At 39.6% G+C, this 17,535-nt stretch overlaps 1 protein-coding gene across 1 annotated transcript in view; it reads left to right on the plus strand.

The window, feature by feature from the left end:
- Positions 1 to 17,535, plus strand: part of Gpc4 (glypican 4) — a 113,874-nt gene that overhangs the window by 71,967 nt on the left and 24,372 nt on the right. The window contains exon 3 of the mRNA XM_060375499.1: positions 3,046 to 3,204. Within this exon, the coding sequence (XP_060231482.1) occupies positions 3,046 to 3,204 (159 nt within the window). The remainder of the gene's footprint in view (positions 1 to 3,045; positions 3,205 to 17,535) is intronic.

Raw genomic sequence — 17,535 nt, forward strand, 5'->3', positions numbered from 1 at the left:
GGTTTTTTGCTTGCACGTATGAATACGTACCACATGCATGCCTAGTACTGGCAGAGGTCAGAAGAGGGTGTCACAGATCTTGGAACTGCAGTTACAGGCAGTTGGGAGTCATCATGAGGGTGTTAGGGACTTCATCTTGGTCCTCTGCAAGAATAGCAAGTGTTCTTAACCACCGCACCATCTCTCCAGCTTCCAGGGATGATTCTCTATACAAGGTATGTGTGAGAATCACATGTTGGGTGTATCCATTGCTGTCTCACATTGACTTGTTACTTTTCCCAAATCAGTTCATTCGTCCCTATGCTCAGCTCTCAAAGCCTAAAGGAGGTGTGGCATTTTTTTTTCTTAAATAAATGGGAAATGTAGAGGACATCCAGATTTTAAAAAGAGGTCTGCAGAAAGAAAAAAAGCGTTTCTCACTGAAGAAAGCGAAAATGTAAGTAGAACACCATTCAAACAATATACAAAACACCTTCAAGGTACAGCATTTTGTTGATTAATGTACAATTAGTCAGTTTTTTTTCCTATCTTTTCTTTTTGTTTTTGGTTTTTATTTTTCCATCTCTGTGGTGTAGGGGATTGATCCCAGAGCCTTACACATGCTAGGTAAACACTATCACTGAGCCACATTCCTGGCCGATAATCCAAAAGCTGAGTAGCTCAAACAATGCCTCATAAGGGGAAAGGATACAATAAGGTGCACATTGAGAACAACAAACTGGATGCATTTTAACTGCAAGTGTTAGGCAGTGACTTTCACTGGTGCTCCTCAGAGAAAAACGGACTGCTACAGAGTTATGAAGAGAGTTCTTCACCAAGAAAATGAATATATCTATGTTGTTGCTATTTTAGGGGAGGGGAGTTGAAATGGTTCTCACGGCCCAAGCTGGCCTCTAACTCCCTTTGCCACCAAGGGTGATGCTCTTCCAGAGGATCCAGAGTTCAATTCCTAACACTTGTATGGCAGCTCACAAAGTTTGTAATTCCAGTTCCAGGGAATCTAGGCCTTTTTTTTGCCCTCAGCGAGCACCTGGCACACACATGGCACACAGGAATATATGCAGGAAAACCACTCATACGCATTAAAAATTAATAAAAACAATGCTCAATTTTATAAGACACATAAGGGTCTGAAAGATAGATCATTGAGTAAAGATGCCACCAAGCCTCCCTCCCCCCCACCCCCCGCTGTCCCAACACACACAACCCAAGACGCTAAATAAATAATGCTAAAAAAAAAATCTTTTTGAAAGAACCTTGTTGCTCTAGTGAATTCTCAGAGATTCCTACTGGAACACAGCTATAATTCAAACGCTCAACACACCATAGTCAAGTTCCCATGACTTTAGTAGACTCATTCCTGAGGTTTCATTTTGAGATGAAGTCTCCCCATGTTGTCCCCACCCTCTCTAGTAGCTGGGACAGTAGGTACACACTTCAGTTCTTGGCCCAGATTTTGAGATCATGATTCTTTTCAGATTCTGCTTTGTCTTGCATACATGGACAGCAATAGCAGAGCATTGGAAGCAAATCTTGGTGAATGTGTATACAGTTTTATCAAACCTGTAAATATTAGAGTGACTCAAATCATGTGGTTTATTTTTGAGCTTCACTTCACCTCTTTGGTCATTGTGAGAGATGAGGCATTGGTTTCTTCAAAGCAAAGTTTTCATTCTGAGACTGAGGAAGAACAAAGAGGAGGAACAACAAAGAGTCATAGAAGAACTATCCAAACCCTTAGCTCTGAACTATGGACAGATTGTAGTTCTAAGTTACTTTTTGGCTGGGTTGTTGTGGAATGATACATCTGACACTTTTCTTTACTCTGGGCTATATCACTACATAAAGAGCACATTTATTGGAAACCATTGGTCTGTGAGAATATATGGGGAATAAGTGACCACAATGCACACATTAGGTGGATGTAGTCTAAATACCTGCTTAGAAGATGGCGATATAAAATCTTAACATAGAAGATTGCCTGTGATCACTTCTTCAAGATTTAGCATAGATTCAGATTATCCAGTATGAACTCCCATAGCTTTTTTCTCTGTGCTGACAACCCCTTGAATTTAAGCTACTTTCATTGCAAGTTTTAATTTTAAAACCCTCTTTGCTTTCCCTCAGTAGAACTAATGCTTATAAATTACGTTACTGTGTTGTACTACAACATGGACTTAAATATTTACTTAATTTTTGATTATCACATATTTTATAAATCATTCTCTTTCTCTTGAAATATAAACTCTCAAATCCTTAAAACTCTCGTTCAGATGATTTACATACATAGTGCTATCACACAGAATCATGAGGAATTTATGAAAAGGGTTTGTGTTGCTACCAAAAGATGCTGTTCTTATTGCCCCACTCTAACTTTCCTGTAGTTAAGCCATCTTCCTGATTACAAAGCTCTTCTGTTTTTTTTCTCTGGGAGGTGGCTATATTTTATTTTAATGTGGTTGATAAGTACACTAAATATATTTGATACTGAAAGTGAAAATTTTAGTATGATGCAGCACAGCTTCCATTTCTAATGCCAGCTCTAGCTGCATATAAGTTCATTAAGTTGCATAGAGGTTCAGTTTGGGTTAATTTTGTGTGTGATTTATTTGCGAGCTTTAAAAAATTAAATTAATTTACTTACTTTACATCCAGATTGCAGCTTCCTCCCTCCTCTCCTCCTGCTCTCACCCTCCCACCCTCTTTCTTTTCGCCCCCTCCCCTTCTCTCAGAAAAAAAAGGAGGTCACCTCCCCCCGACTCCTGCCCCATACCAACTAACTCCAGTATATTAAGTCCCATCAGGACTAAGCGCATCCTCTTTCACTGAGCCCTGTAGCCCAGCTACGGGAAAGTGATCCAGAAAACCATGTGAATAAACATTTTCATGGACCATGAAACCTTGTAGATGTGTGCACTGTTTGAGCTTCCACAAAAAGCCTCCCTGGCTGAAATGAAGCGGAAGCTAAAGTGCATCTGAAATCAAGCCCTTCTCTCTTGGACCTGAAGGATACTGGTGATACAGATTGTCTTTTTTACCTTCCAGGTGACCATTTGAAGATCTGTCCCCAAGGTTCTACCTGCTGCTCTCAAGAGATGGAAGAGAAGTACAGCCTGCAAAGTAAAGATGATTTCAAGAACGTTGTCAGTGAACAGTGCCATCATTTGCAAGCCATCTTTGCATCTCGTTACAAGAAGTTTGATGGTATGTGATCTAAGTTGCATATGACAGTTGACGGCTCTTTTGTGTGATCGATTCTCAGATGCCCCTCTGTTCCCTCGGAACTTCAATTTTCTCCAAAGACGGGGTGGTGAAGTAGGCTTCTAGGGGCAAGTTAGCTAAGCAGTTGCACTGGCATCTGTGCAACTAGGCATTATGGGAATATGGTTAAAGGCACTTAAAAAATAGATGGGGTTAATTTAAATGCTTTCTTTTTCTTTCTTTCTTTTTCTTTTTTTGGATGAATGCTGCATATGTTGTTGACGTAAGCCACTGGTAGGAAAAAAAAGAGACTTCCTAATAAAAAGCAGGCATCTCAAAGCCGTCTACATCCCACTACCTAATAGAGGGATTCTACAAACGTTGGACTTCATATTAAATATCAAAATGGATTGTCAACTGGAATTCTAAGAATCCCCTTAACACAGAGACAGGGTTGGTGTTTAGCTTTCGAGTGTCTATGCAGTCAGTAACCAGGAAGTGGCTACTAGTCTGTGGTCTTCAGTAAGCTTGGCTCCTTCTCCAGGATCAATTATTACCTGAGGTACGGTGTAGTCTTTTCCATGGAAAACCACAGCAGAACTCTAAACACTCTCACATATATACTTCATATAATAGAGAGGAAGTAGGCAAAAGGGAGGCACTTCAAGCCCTATCGAGTAAAGATGCTAAATTAGAATGAGGTCCTAAACACCCCAGGATTCCTTTCTGTGATGTTGCTCCCTCATGATCGTTGTGAAGTAGACTTGATTTTAATCAGAACAATTTCCTTTGTGCCTGTTTAAAGGCAATTCTAATTACATAGTACCTTTGAAGCAGGCTTTTCTTGACATGCGTGGTAAAGTAGTACAAGGCACATTTTCTAGATGTGAAATGTCTTTGAGTTTTCCTGCAAAGGGCTTGTTACCATGGTGAGAAGTTAGACTAAATTAGATTTGATATAGCAGATAAGACAGTCCCCAACTATAGAACAGGTTATATTTCAGGCATTTATTTTGAGAGTCATTATTTGAAACTTTTTGTAACCAGTTTAATAAGTATTAGTAAGCTGTCACATTTAATTTGTAACGTAGTTGAACTTAAATACTGTCTAGCTATTTTAGTGTATTCCATTGATACTATTCATTGTTCCAAGAACGCTCTGTGCAATATGGATGTGGTCTTGATTTTGCTTGCTGAGGCTTGGGAAGGAACCCAGGACATCACATGTGCTACACATGTACTCAACCACTGACCTATACCTCCAGTCTCTTTGTTCTTAACTCTATCTCCTTTCCCTGATGAGTGAGAATAAATTGTGTATTTTTATATCCTCCTGATTAACCTAACCCTGGTATATCTAGCTCCTTTTGTTAAAGAATACATGCTAACCCTTTGTAAAAATAGATATAATTGGCAAGTACAATACTAGACACTCTCTGTCTCTAGGTCACTGTTATTTTAGATAATGAAAGCAGTGAATCATTCATATTCTCAATACCTGTCCTTCTAAGTCTATCATTTTTTTTTTGAGAAGGTGGCCTGTGATTTGTGATCTGGGTTTAGCTATCCTTGTGCTAGGATTAGCACTAGGTCTGTTGCTCTTTTGGAAACCATTGGTCTATGGGAATATGAGGAATAGGTAGGTATGCACTACCATACCCAGGAACAGTGAAAGTCTCTTGACTCTGGAATATAAGAGAGGTGAATGCTTTAAAAATGATCACATGGGACTTTCATACTACAATTAGAAAAGAAACTTAAATCTTGCTCCTGTTGAGCAAGTGGTGATAAATGTGTCTGCAAGTCCCAAGCCCATCCTTTCTAAGTCACCTCATTTTTTTTCTCTTTTAGATGACGAACACCTGAAGGTTAATAGGAAGGGTTTCATACAGGCTTAAGCTTAAGGGTTAAGAGAAAGAGAGAGGTGCTCAGCAAAAAGGAAGACACTTCCAAGAGTATAGATGTGGGCTTCTCAAAGAGAAAGTTGTAGATCATAACACATACCCAATTGTGAATTCAGACTTTTCCAGAGAAAATTGTCCTATTTCTGGTTATACACATCTTTCTCTGGAGTAGAGCCTGCAGTCATGGCCTGTGGGTCTGCTGGTTTAGCTGTTTCTCCCATCTCCCTCCCCATGGTTTTATAACAATGTAGTACATAGTATGATGGCAATGTGCAAAGCTTTCATTGAAAGAAAACTATATTTAGAGCTGTTATCAGTAAGTGTTAACATATGCTTAGCTTTTTTTAAAATAGAGAAACAATTGTTCTTGTTCTTCACGTTCAATAAAGACATTAAAACTGTGTCTTTATTGGTTCCAAAACATACTCAAAAATAATTATAAAACTCCCTTGTATTTCTTCTGACTCTAATTTAAAATATGGTGAAGACAATAAAGTTAATGACTACCAATTAAAATTTGTTGAAAGCTGCTAAAATCTGTTTGGTCTGGACATCAGAACAGAGCTGGAATACTTTGTACATTTTCTTTAAGTTAAATTTTCTGAAATAATTTTTCATGGCAAAACATCAGTTGTCTGGTACCCAGCAATCTTTTAGTAGGTGTTGCATCAGTTGTTTGATTGATAGATACATTTTTTTTGAAGACATCCAGGGATGTTGACTGAAGTGCTTTAGGGCTATTTCAATTCTTAGAAGTCCAAAGGTGGTTTGATCAAAGAATTGTTACTACTGTGATTAAAAGGGCAACCTTTTTGTCTTTGGTGTAAATGGGAAAGAGGAAATTTGGGGAACCAAAGAAGGACCGCAAAGTCACAGAATCACATAGACCTCCAGAGATACACAGTGAGGAAATAGGAAAAGGATACAGGGCAAATAACGAAAGAAAAAGAAAGAAAAAAAAAAAACATAGCACAGGTCCATTAACTTCTAAAGAGCGTCTGGCCATGTCCAAGCTCAAAATGCATACTCACGGAGGTGATTTTGAGCTCTGACAACTTCCTGTGCTATCAAAATCTATTTATGTGCACCAAGCCAGAACTGACTCAGTTTTTGGTTACTCTGACTCCATTGCAAGTGAATGGTTAAAGCACCTGCTCTGACATTTTTGGACTCATCAAATGTGAAGAACAAATCCTTTTTCCCATTCTTTTAGCTCTCAGGATTTTTGGAAGATTGGCTGGTTTTTTGTTGGTTGGTTGGTTGGTTTTGCGTCTATATTTTCTGTTTTCTATTGTTTGTGTGTCTCAAGTGAGTATATAGTTTAAAAGTTGACTTGTACATTCTAAGCTGTGTGTGTTTGTTTTCAGACCTACCCAGGTGATAAATACAAGAAAACACCTCATTTGGCAGTATCTCCATGTAGTCCTTTCAACCAGTTTCTTGGGTTTATTTTTGAAATATTAAACTTTCATTAATAATGAAGTGTGTGTGTGTGTGTGTGGCACACACACACGTGTGCGCATAGATCATGTTCATGCCACAGGATGTGTGTTGATACCATGCAACAAGTTTTAAGAGTCAGTTCTCTGTTTCCACAGTGGGTTTCTATATTTTTCTTTCCTAACAAGGTTTTGGTTTTTTTTTTTTTTTTTTTTTTTTTTTTCTTTTGGTCAACTTTATCTTAAAATGGTACTAGAGCAAGAACATTAGAGTGATAGGGCTAGCTGCTCCCCCTCTTGGCCAATCTTGGGAATTCTTTGGTAGTAAAACTGCTAATTAGCTGAAGCAGTTGTCTCATGAATATGCTAATCAGTTAGATCTGTGGATATTGGGAAGAATTGCTTGGCAAAGGTAATAGAAATGCTAAAAGTGGGGCATAATCCATGTTTGGGAACTACAACATAGAGCCCCATCCCTAAATATTGAGCATTTTGTGAGACCCATTGTTTTTTAAAAGAAACAGGTGATCAAAGCTGCTGTGTCAAATATATTTCTGGATTACATAATAAAACTGATGTAATAACTATGAAGAAAAACTACTGCCAAACAACTCCCTGAACCAAACTATTTGCTAGATATTTTGGACATTAATGGAAATCATAAGCCAACGATGTCACCTGATACTCACCAGATGAGAGTATTGGGAATACTCTCTTAATTTGTTATTTTAGGAGGAAATCATGCCACTTTGGTTGGGAGGCAGAATGCAAATTGTCAGCCCGATTCTGTAGCAGGACCCTCTGTGACCTGGGCCAATTAACTGGTCTCAGTTTGCCCATCCATAAAATGAGGGGGTTGAGCTAGATGCTCCTTCAAAACCTTTTCAAATTCTAAAAATTCTGTGAATCTTTTAAACGTGACTAGCCCAGCTGCTTCAGTGAAAGGTCTTACAAGATGTTAATTAGCCATCTGTATGGTACCCTCTCTTCTCCCCCCTATCATTTCTTAACCCTCAGCTACTTTCACCAGGTCTTTGAAAACCCTCCCATGAGCCTGCACCTTGTTAACTTGAACAATAGTAGAAAATTTCGGAATTAGCGTAAACTGCACATAAAAGAACATAATTGTCTGTTCCATCTATCATTCACAGGCCCTCACTCCCCTTGTTCCTATCATCTCACCCAGGCACGACACAGCGCTCTTCAGATTGAGTTGAATCTGTGTTTTAATCACTGGAGTTCATTCATATCAGCCATTATTTCATTCAGCCAGTAGGAAAACCAATGTAAGAGGCTCAGCGGATTGAAAGCATTTGAAGTCATAGGCCTACGAAAGGAATGACCTCAGTGGAAGTGAGCTGTTCACTCACCTTCAATGACAAATACATTTAACTAAGCTTCATGACCATTAGCTAAGTTGAAATTTCTAGAATTTTCTTAGCCCTGATCTTAACTGTTTTTTTGTTTTGTTTTATTTTGTTTTTTGTTTTTTAACTTCATGGATTTGTTATTGGGGGGAAGGAGCTTGTTGTTACTTGTAATTAATAAAGATTTTGTTTTTAGGTTGGAAAAAGCTCTAAAACATTTTGAATATTATAAAATGCATATAGTAATGTAAACCTCCACTGTTTTATCTGCTTTTTGGTTTGGAGACAGGCTCTCATTGGGATCCGCCTGTGATTAAAGGAGGCTTCAGCTTCAATTTTTAAAGATTTATTTTTATTATTTTGAATGATGTGCATATGTACGTGTTCATGGGTGAGTGTATGTGCAGGCACACAGGTGCCTGAGGAGGCCAGATGAGAGCTCCAGATGCCCTGGACTTAAGTTAACAGGCTGTTGTGAGCCTCTTCATACGGGTACTGACAACGGAACAGGGAGCCTCTGCGAGAGCAGTGTGTACTCTGCATAGCTCAGCCGTTTCTCCAGCCCCTAGATTGATTTTTAAATCTTCATTTCAGATTTCTGTCATTAAGACTTTAAAACAATTGTTGCTGTTTGAAACCTCTTTACAGTGTATTGGGCAATGATTCACAGGCAGAATATCCATGAAGCACAAAGGCATGAAGCCATCTGGCCTATTTAAAAATGCAGTGTCCTAGCTCAGACTAACTGCCTTTGATTTTGTTGGGAAACAATGTGATTATTTTTCCCCTTTTCTCCTCTGTCCATATGACACAGACCTGTTTAGATTGCGAACCCCTTGAAAAGATTTACTTGTTTCTTTTTATTTCTCGTCTTTGTTTGAGTGTCTGCATGCACGTGATGTGCATGGGGCCCGTGCCTGGTGTACATGGAGGTAAAAAGAGCTCATCGGATTCCCAGGAACTGGAGTTGTAGAAAGCTGTGTACCATTCTGTGGGCACTGGGAATTGAATCCTGATCCTCTGCAAGAGCTCCAAGTGCTCCAAACTGCTGAGCCATCTCTCTAGGCCCTAACTCGTTTTACTGTTACCTGTGAAACTTGATGAGAATGAGCACATTCGGTATAAACAATTTTTTTTCCTGCCCTTTGAGTTGTTCTCTGAGATGTAAACATTTACTGTGGCATTGTTACCCATTGGACTGAAAGTGCTTGTGCAGTTTCTGCAGAATCCAGAACAATGGCAGCTGAGCTTCTGCAGTTAGCTTCAACTTCTTGAAGGCATAGCATCAGGAAGAACTTTCTGATCTTGTTGGAGGCAAGCATAAGCTTATGACTTCACTACGATGTACTGAGGCTGGGAATTTGAAGCATTGTCCCTCATCCCAGCTCTCTTCTATGTGTCTGCCTGTGCAGGTAAAGAAAGAGCTTAGTGGAGCTGTTGCTGGATCCAGTTGCTTAACTGAGAGAATTCCCAAGCCAGTTATGCTTTAGGCTATTCTTGTTCATTGGTCTGGTCCATGTTCATCATCCTCCCTCTTGGGAAAATGAATAGAGTAATGGAAACTTAGAAATAAATGTGACTCAAAGATCAAGTGTAATCCATGGGCACAGCTTTCAGGTGATTAATGTGGCAATGTGTTAGAAGTCTTACATATATACCTGTCCTTTGGCTTGGTAATTGTACCGCTAGGTGTGTATCGTAAGGAAAGGAAGATGTGGGTAAGGATTAATGCAAGATGTTAATAGGATGCACAACACAGTATTAATTAGAATACTGAAATATTGGAAATAAGCCAAAATGTTCCATGTGGGAGAAATAGTCTTTCGTAAGGATGCTCACACCAATTGCTTATCTAATACCAAATGATCAACCCTGCAAACACACATATAAAGTAAAATTAAAAAGACTGTGTAGAGGAATTTAGGAATAGGAATTTAGGAATATTTATGTATATTACATACATGTGTACACAAATAAAATGCATGTAATGCGTGTAATGAAAAGAGACCACAAATATGAAAGAGAGCAAGGAAGGGTGTATTCTTTTTCAAATATAATTTTCACATTGCTACAATAAGGAACATTCAGTTCCATAAAAGAAACACTTTTCTTAGTTGAAAAAGATAACATTGTTGATATTTTTTATTTTTATTTTTTATTAATTACACTTTATTCACTTTGTATCTCCCCTAAATCCCTCCCTCTTCCCCTCCTAATCCCACCTTCCCTCCCCCTTCTTCAAGCATGCCCCTCCCCAAGTCCACTGATAAGGGAGGTCCCCCTCTCCTTCCTTCTGATCTTAGTCTGTTAGGTCTCATCAGGAATGGCTGCATTGTCATCTTCTGTGGCCTGGTAAGGCTGCTCCCCCCTCAGGGGGAGGTGATCAAAGAGCAGGCCAATCAGTTTATGTTAGAAGCAGTCCCTCTTCCCATCGCTATGTAACCCTCTTGGACACTAAACTGCCATGGGTTACATCTGTGCAGGGGTTCTAGGTTATCTCCATGCATGGTATTGGTTGGAGTATGAGTCTCTGGAAAGACCCCTGTGTTCAAATTTTCTGGTGCTGTTGTTCTTCTTGTGGAGTTCCTGTCCTCTCCAGATCTTACTATTTCCCACTTCTTTCATAAGATTCCATGCACTCTGCCCAACAGTTACCCATCAGGCTCAGCATCTGCTTTGATAGTCTGCAGGACAGAGCCTTTCAGAGGCCCTTTGTGGCAGGTTCCTAACTTGTTTCCTGTTTTCTTCTTCTTCTGATGTCCATCTTCTTTCCCTTTCAGGATGGGATTGAGCATTTTAGTCAGGGCCCTCCCTCTTGATTAGTTTCTTTAGATGTACAGATTTTAGTAGGTTTATCCTATGTTATATGTCTATATGAGTGAGTATATACTGGGTGTGTCTTTCTGCTTCTGGGACAGCTCAGTCAGGATGATCCTTTCCAGTTCCCACCATTTACCTGCAAATTTCATGATTTATTTTTAAAATGATGTTTTCTTTGTTGTCACTGTTCACAGTAGACAATTTGGGAAAAAGCAAAAAAAAAAAAAAAAAAAGTGCATTGAGGTCTCCGCTGATGCAACTGAGTAAAAGCAACTAAGACTACTTATACAGATAGGAAGGAATACCATTTTTCTGATTATAAAATACTATTGCAGAGAAAGAACCCCAGTACACTGTTGTAGGGCTGCTATGCTTAACATAGTGACGATAGAATGTCATAGATATACCATGTGCTCTGCTGCACATAGAACCAAAGGGAGTGAAATCAATCTGTTAAAGTCACACTGCCCACACTGTTCACAGTGATCAGGTGGGGAATCAACTTCTCTATCAACTGATTAATGGAATAGGAAAATCATACGTACACACACAGAATACTATTCAATCATAAGAGTGGAATCCTAACATTTGCGACAATGTGCAACTACTGAGTGTCTTTAAAGAACTTACAGAATTTGAGTGGGGAGGAGTAGGGGGGAGGAGAAATGGGAAAGTTGGTCATTCGTTAAATATTGTGCTTGTATAGGAGGAGTAAGCTCCGGTGTGCTGTTGCAAGTAGGTATAACCATAGACAACAGTAACGTATTCCATATCTCCAAATAGAAGAGAAAAATTTGAATACGCTTCCAACAAGAATTGACAAAAGCTTAAGGTAACAAATATTAATTCCCTGAGTTGATTATTGCCTAATGCATTTGTGAATCAAAATACCACTTTTACCTCGTGAATGTGTGAAAATGTTAGGCATTTACCAAAATTTTTGAATGTCATTGAAAATTTTGAGGGAACAGAAATTGGTTTTTAAACATTGAAAAAAAATCATCTTTGATCATTAACATTCCATCATCACAACTATATTAACTTTATACTTTTGTGCGTGCCAACAGATAACACATGTACACACATGCACTTAGAATCACTATATGATTTGGTGCCCTGGTTTTTCTTGCTATGAGATCATGAAACACACACACACATTAGGGTTTATGAAGCCATATGATAACTTGTTGAATGATGGACCCAAAATGTAGCATCAGAATGCTCGCTGTGGCTGCTGCAGCTTCCTAGCTTAACTTATATGTGCCCAAAGCCTTCTGGTAGGGGGTGGTGTGCTAATGGATGCAAAGCAATATGAGAGTGCTGAGTCCAAGTGGGTAGCTATGGAAACTGAATGAATACCAGCGGAAGTACTAACTACATGGTACTGAGTCTGAATCCCTGGCCAACGGAGCCAAAATCAAGGTGCAGGAGGGATGAAACACGCTCTTTTCTCCCTAAGAGAAGTCATTAATAAAGGTAACCTTGGAAAGAAAAGACTGATTTGTTGGCAGGATACTCTACCAGCTAACAGCCCCAAATGAGGGCAGCAGCTGACAATTGACCTGCCAACTTAGGGCAGCCAGTAGGCAGCCAATTTACTATCCACTGCTAAACATGAGTTGGGTGTGTAATCTTTTTACTACCCCTACACTCTCTCAGCTGCTCTCCAGGGGTGACATGCCATGGCAGAAGAAAGCGCCACAGACTTGCAAACTACTGAAAAGATGAGGTAAAGGAAGAGATAGTCACAAAGCCAGCAGTTCACATTGTTAGGGAAATCCTTCCTATCCCCCATTCTCTCTCCATTTGTAGATGCCCATCTTAGCTGTTCATCATTACGTACTTGCATGCAGTGAGAGGACGGATGGAGTATGACTCCTTCAGTTTGCCTAACAGTTAGAAAAGGATGAGCTGTAGCACTTGCAAAGGCTCCTCCAGAACTTTGGTGCTGTGATAACTTAGTGTTGGCAAGCCACACCAAGGCTGTGAGATCCAGCATTTACAGGGAAGAAGAAATTAATCCTTATATGTAAAGACAGCTTCCTCATAATGTAAACTTAAAAGGAGGATGATTTATAGCACCAGACAAATGGATCGAATAGAAAGGGCTTCCAGTCTCTGAAGGTTATAGGTTCATTCTAGAATACTTCTAGCTCATTCATCAATAGCCAGTCAATTGTTTATATAGAAGTAACTAATGGTATTTAATAGCACAACCAGAGCCCCCTGACCCTTTTCAAGAATTTTGAATGTTTATTAGATGCAAGACAGGTGGCTGGTGCTAGAAATCCAGAAGCACATGATGTTTTCTTTTTTTTTTTTTTTAAGCAAGATATTTACATAAAATACACTTATGGGAAAGGTTTGGCATTTCAGTCAAGTTTTCCCATGTTAAATCAGTACTTTTGACACTACGAATAATTGAATTTTAGAGCTGAGAAGTATTTACAGGCCCCAAGCTCAGTTGTCATACCTAGCCTCTGGTAAACACAATAGTATGGAAGGAAAATGCATGGAAAGAGTCCTGATTCTTCTTTTCAGATGTGTGTGATGCTTATGGCCTTCTGGCTTTCAAGCCATATAAACTCTTCCTGGAATTGATGATGTTTCATTCCTTAGTTTTCACCCAGTAGTTGCTTCTAGTCTCATGGATGTCTGGGATGTTTCACAGCCTTGGAAGGTAGAGCCATTAAGCATTTCCCCTTGGATAAACAGCTCCCAAGTTTTATAAGGCTTTAGGTCTTCTTAGCAGACCTCCAACAGCTTTAGCTCCATTTATGTTCCCCCAGATGGATTATGTTCGACGCCACTAGGGAAGACATAAACCAGTCTTTCAAAAGATGTTTGAAATGGTTGTTGACATAAAGAAATTCTAGGAGTGACAATAACATCACTCCATCCATTATTAGTAGTGTCTGTGTATATTGAGCATTACTTTGTGCCAGCATTAGCCATGTGAGTTGAGAGAGTAGCCTGTTTTGTAGATGTTTTGTAGACGTAGGTTCTTTGTTTTTTGGCTCAACCTCGACATGTAGTTTCTAAATAGGAGTTGTGTGCTTTTCCCACCATTCAGAGCATGTTATAGTGCTGGTTTCCACCCCTCAGTTGTGACCAATTGTGAGCTCAAGGAGGAGCAGCTGCTTGATCCTCCCAACATGTATGCTTAAGCTTCCAAATGGAAGATTATAAAAATCAACCTGTTCATAAATGCTTGGCTACTGCCCCTTTTCTGGCTTTCTTTTGGACCAGTAGCTTCACTGAATGAAAACAGACTCTTGGTGAGCAGTATTTTTTACACAGGTACAAGCAATTGCTGTATAGGATCTCTAAATTCCAGTTAACTGAGCCTCTGATGAGTGGGAACTCTGATTTACACTACCCTCAGCTGCTTCCCTTAGCCAACTCCTGTATTATAATTGCTTTCATTAATGGTTATGGAGGATGATTGCTATGTGTCGTCCTCGGCAGTTAGGATTTGACCCTGATCCTGAGGAACAAGAATAAAGTTGAGGATGGGTGGGGCACAGATGGAGATGAGATCTACAGCACTTAACAGAGTTGCTGCAGATGATGCCCGTGGCCCTATACTTGACTGTCTAATCTGTGTTCTGTTCCTTACTCTAGATGGAAATACCACAGGAAGAAAAGTAGGGAGCAGTGGAGATAGGATAGAATTATGCCCAAGTGTAGGAGAATTGTTAGTTTAATACAACAAATAACAGACTTTTAAAACTGCAATAGAAAATTAGTGTGCTTTGGTTGATTTTGTGTCTAATTTTAGAATTTATGTGACAACTGCCATCCTTTAAAGCCCCAAACAAGAACCAGGTGCAATAGTCCCATAAATGAGATGAATATAAGGAGAAGTGAATTTGGGTCTCATACATTATTTCATGTTTGTTTGTTTGACTCAAGGGTGAAATAGATGAATATTTAATAACTCACTCTATGAAATGAAGGATTAAGAACTGTATTGGTATTTTAAAGTCTCCCATGCACTCAAAAAACCACAGTGGAAAGTGGCTGTATAGTAAAGGTAAACGGATAGGGAAATTTTGACTTTCTAGAAATTTTTGTAGCAGTCTGATTGGACTGTAGAAAGCCTAAGGTACACAGTAAAGCTGTGTGCTTTGACTTGAGCCCATAATAAGCACTCAGTACATACTTGTCAAATTGCATGGCCATTTGAAGAGATTAAGCTGTGAGGTTTTAACTTGTTATATTAGTTTTATAGAACTTCTCAAGCATTTATTAACCACATACCCATTCAAATATTCTTTATATCTTCAACTTAAATGGCCACATAAAAGAGTCTTTTAATGTGTGAAGGCAAGGAGATACATTTTAGGGCTAATGAGATACATTAGGATTTAGTGTATATGTGGCACCACACTAATCTCCTAAAACACATGCTGCCATAAATACAGAAATACTTACATGTTCACAGAAGCTTGGTTTTTCGAGAACATGGGAATCACAGGAGCCAGTGTAAAGTCCATGTGGTAATGCTGGACAAGGGGATAGGTCGCCATCAAATCTGTTTCCTTCTCATTAGGTCATTTTTCTTATGCTCTACATAGCCGTGTTACAAGCAGTTGCTCAGCACCTGACCAGAATGATTGGATTCACTGAGGATGCCTTTAAGCTCAGCACTTAAAGGGAGGGAGAGGCAGGCAGGTCTCCGTGTGTCTAAGGCCAGCTTGACCTGTATAGTGAGACTGTGCCACAAAAAAACAAATACATGAATAGAACGGATAACTTTCTCCATAGAATTTCTTTGATGCAAAGTACTCTGGAGCCTAAAGGATCACTCTTCACAGTTTTAGAAGCTTTAAATCAAACTAAGCCAGATGGACCACTGTGTGTCTCCTGTCCTGTAAAATCTTGACTGGAAGTGCCATTGATTAAAAATGCAACTGAACATTCAGATTTACTTATTAAGAGAATGCAAAAGTACAAGTCAAATCATTCTTAACACGCAGTTTCTTCTGGCATATACCAATGTTATAAACAGTATGATAAAAATGTAGTATAGGGAAGGACCTGTGGTTGCTGTCAGAATGTTTTTGTAGGTCATGAAGTATTAACATAACTTGGCATAAGGTTCATATCCTGTTCTCAGTGACCAGGTTTTCCTTTTCTAATATGCAAGTGTAGCATACTGGACATGTACTAACACAATCCTCTTACATAGTTCATGCCCCTGATCAACAAGCACCATTTAGCAAGGATGCTGGTGAAAAGGCACAGGAAAGGACACAGACCAGGTGTCATTTGCAATGTCTTAGCACCTTCAAGCTCCCCAACTTGGAATTATGGGGAAATGCTGCATGCACTAGTCATCTATGTTAACACATAGTAAGACAATTTATGCCCAAGAGACCACAAAATACCATTTCTATGAAGGTAATAGTAATTTTTTTTACAGGCAATTCATTGGAAAGAAACCACCTTCCCTGCCATTAAAGCAGTACTACTCCCCCTTAATGCTTCACACTCAGCCCAGCCCCAAGGGCTGCTGGTGATTGCCAGTGAGTGGTGAAATGGAGACATTTTTTCATCAGTTAGAGAAGTTGTTCTCTAACTTGAGGGCACAACAGAGTCATGCATGGCTAGAGCCACACCTGGAGTTTCTGGTTCAGTGAGTCTGGGGTGGGGCCAAGAACTTGATTTCTTACAAGTGCTTAGGTGACATCGTTGTGCTGTTGATCCATAATGTACACTTGGATACATTTTCATGGGATGTCATAGACAATAAAAGACCCTCCCCACATGGATTCCTCCCAGGGTTCTTCTCACATGTTACTATGGGGTATGGAAAGGTTCCTAGAGATGTGATAAAACATCCTTCCGGATGTGTTTGTGGGAGTGTTTTCCAGAGAAGACTGGCACATGGGCCAGTGAACTGAGTAGCAAAAGATCTGATGTCCACAGTGCAGGCAACACCATCCAAAGGATGCCGGTCCTGATGGAATAATGACACGGAAGAGGAGAACCTAGTTCTTCCTGATTTCAAGGAAGTATGTTTTCTGTTGTTGGTGTCTATGCATATCAGATTTCCTTTGATACCAGTGGCTCTGCAGGAAGCCTGTATGACAGGCCCCTCTCAATTATTCTGAGGCTTTCAGATTCTTAGACTTAGGACCTACTGGTCTGCCTGGCTCTTGAGACAGTGTGTTGATAAGCGTCTCAAGATGTTGCAGTCTCTGTGGTTGTGGGAACCAATCCAATAAATCCCTTCTATAATTAGTTACTTTCTTGGTTCTGTTCCTCTGGGGAACCCTAGTACACTTTTCATAGTTCTTTGTATATTCTTATCTCACTCATAAGGGAGAGAACATTGATAGAAATGCCAGCGAGGCTGCATGGGCTTCTTTATTTGGTTCCTGTGCGGAAGGGCCCTGAAGAAAACATTGGAAACAAAAGACCAGAAGTAGTAGAAAGAAAAGGGAAAAATCCACAACTACGGGCAAGAGAGAAGAAACAAACCAAAAAGGAAAATCTAAAAATCTGGAACCAGACAGACTGCTAGATCTTATCCTTAAACCTCAATGAAGCAAGGATTGATGAGTTAGGGGCTCAAAGCATTACTATGGACTCTCGGCATGTATGGAAGCCCACACATATCTCTCTTTCTCCAAAAGGCTGTACTCAGTCCAAGAGTTTTGAAAACCTATTTGAAATTAGCTGTCAGCCTCTGGTTTGTCCTCCCCAGCGTGGGAAGAGAATGCTTTTGTAGTGCTGTTGCATTTTGATAAGCTCACCAGTGTTCTGCCTTTGAAGTGGCATGAAATTTTCCTCTGA

The sequence above is a fragment of the Meriones unguiculatus genome, chromosome X (assembly GCF_030254825.1).
Source record: "Meriones unguiculatus strain TT.TT164.6M chromosome X, Bangor_MerUng_6.1, whole genome shotgun sequence".
In the NCBI taxonomy this organism is placed as follows: domain Eukaryota; kingdom Metazoa; phylum Chordata; class Mammalia; order Rodentia; family Muridae; genus Meriones; species Meriones unguiculatus.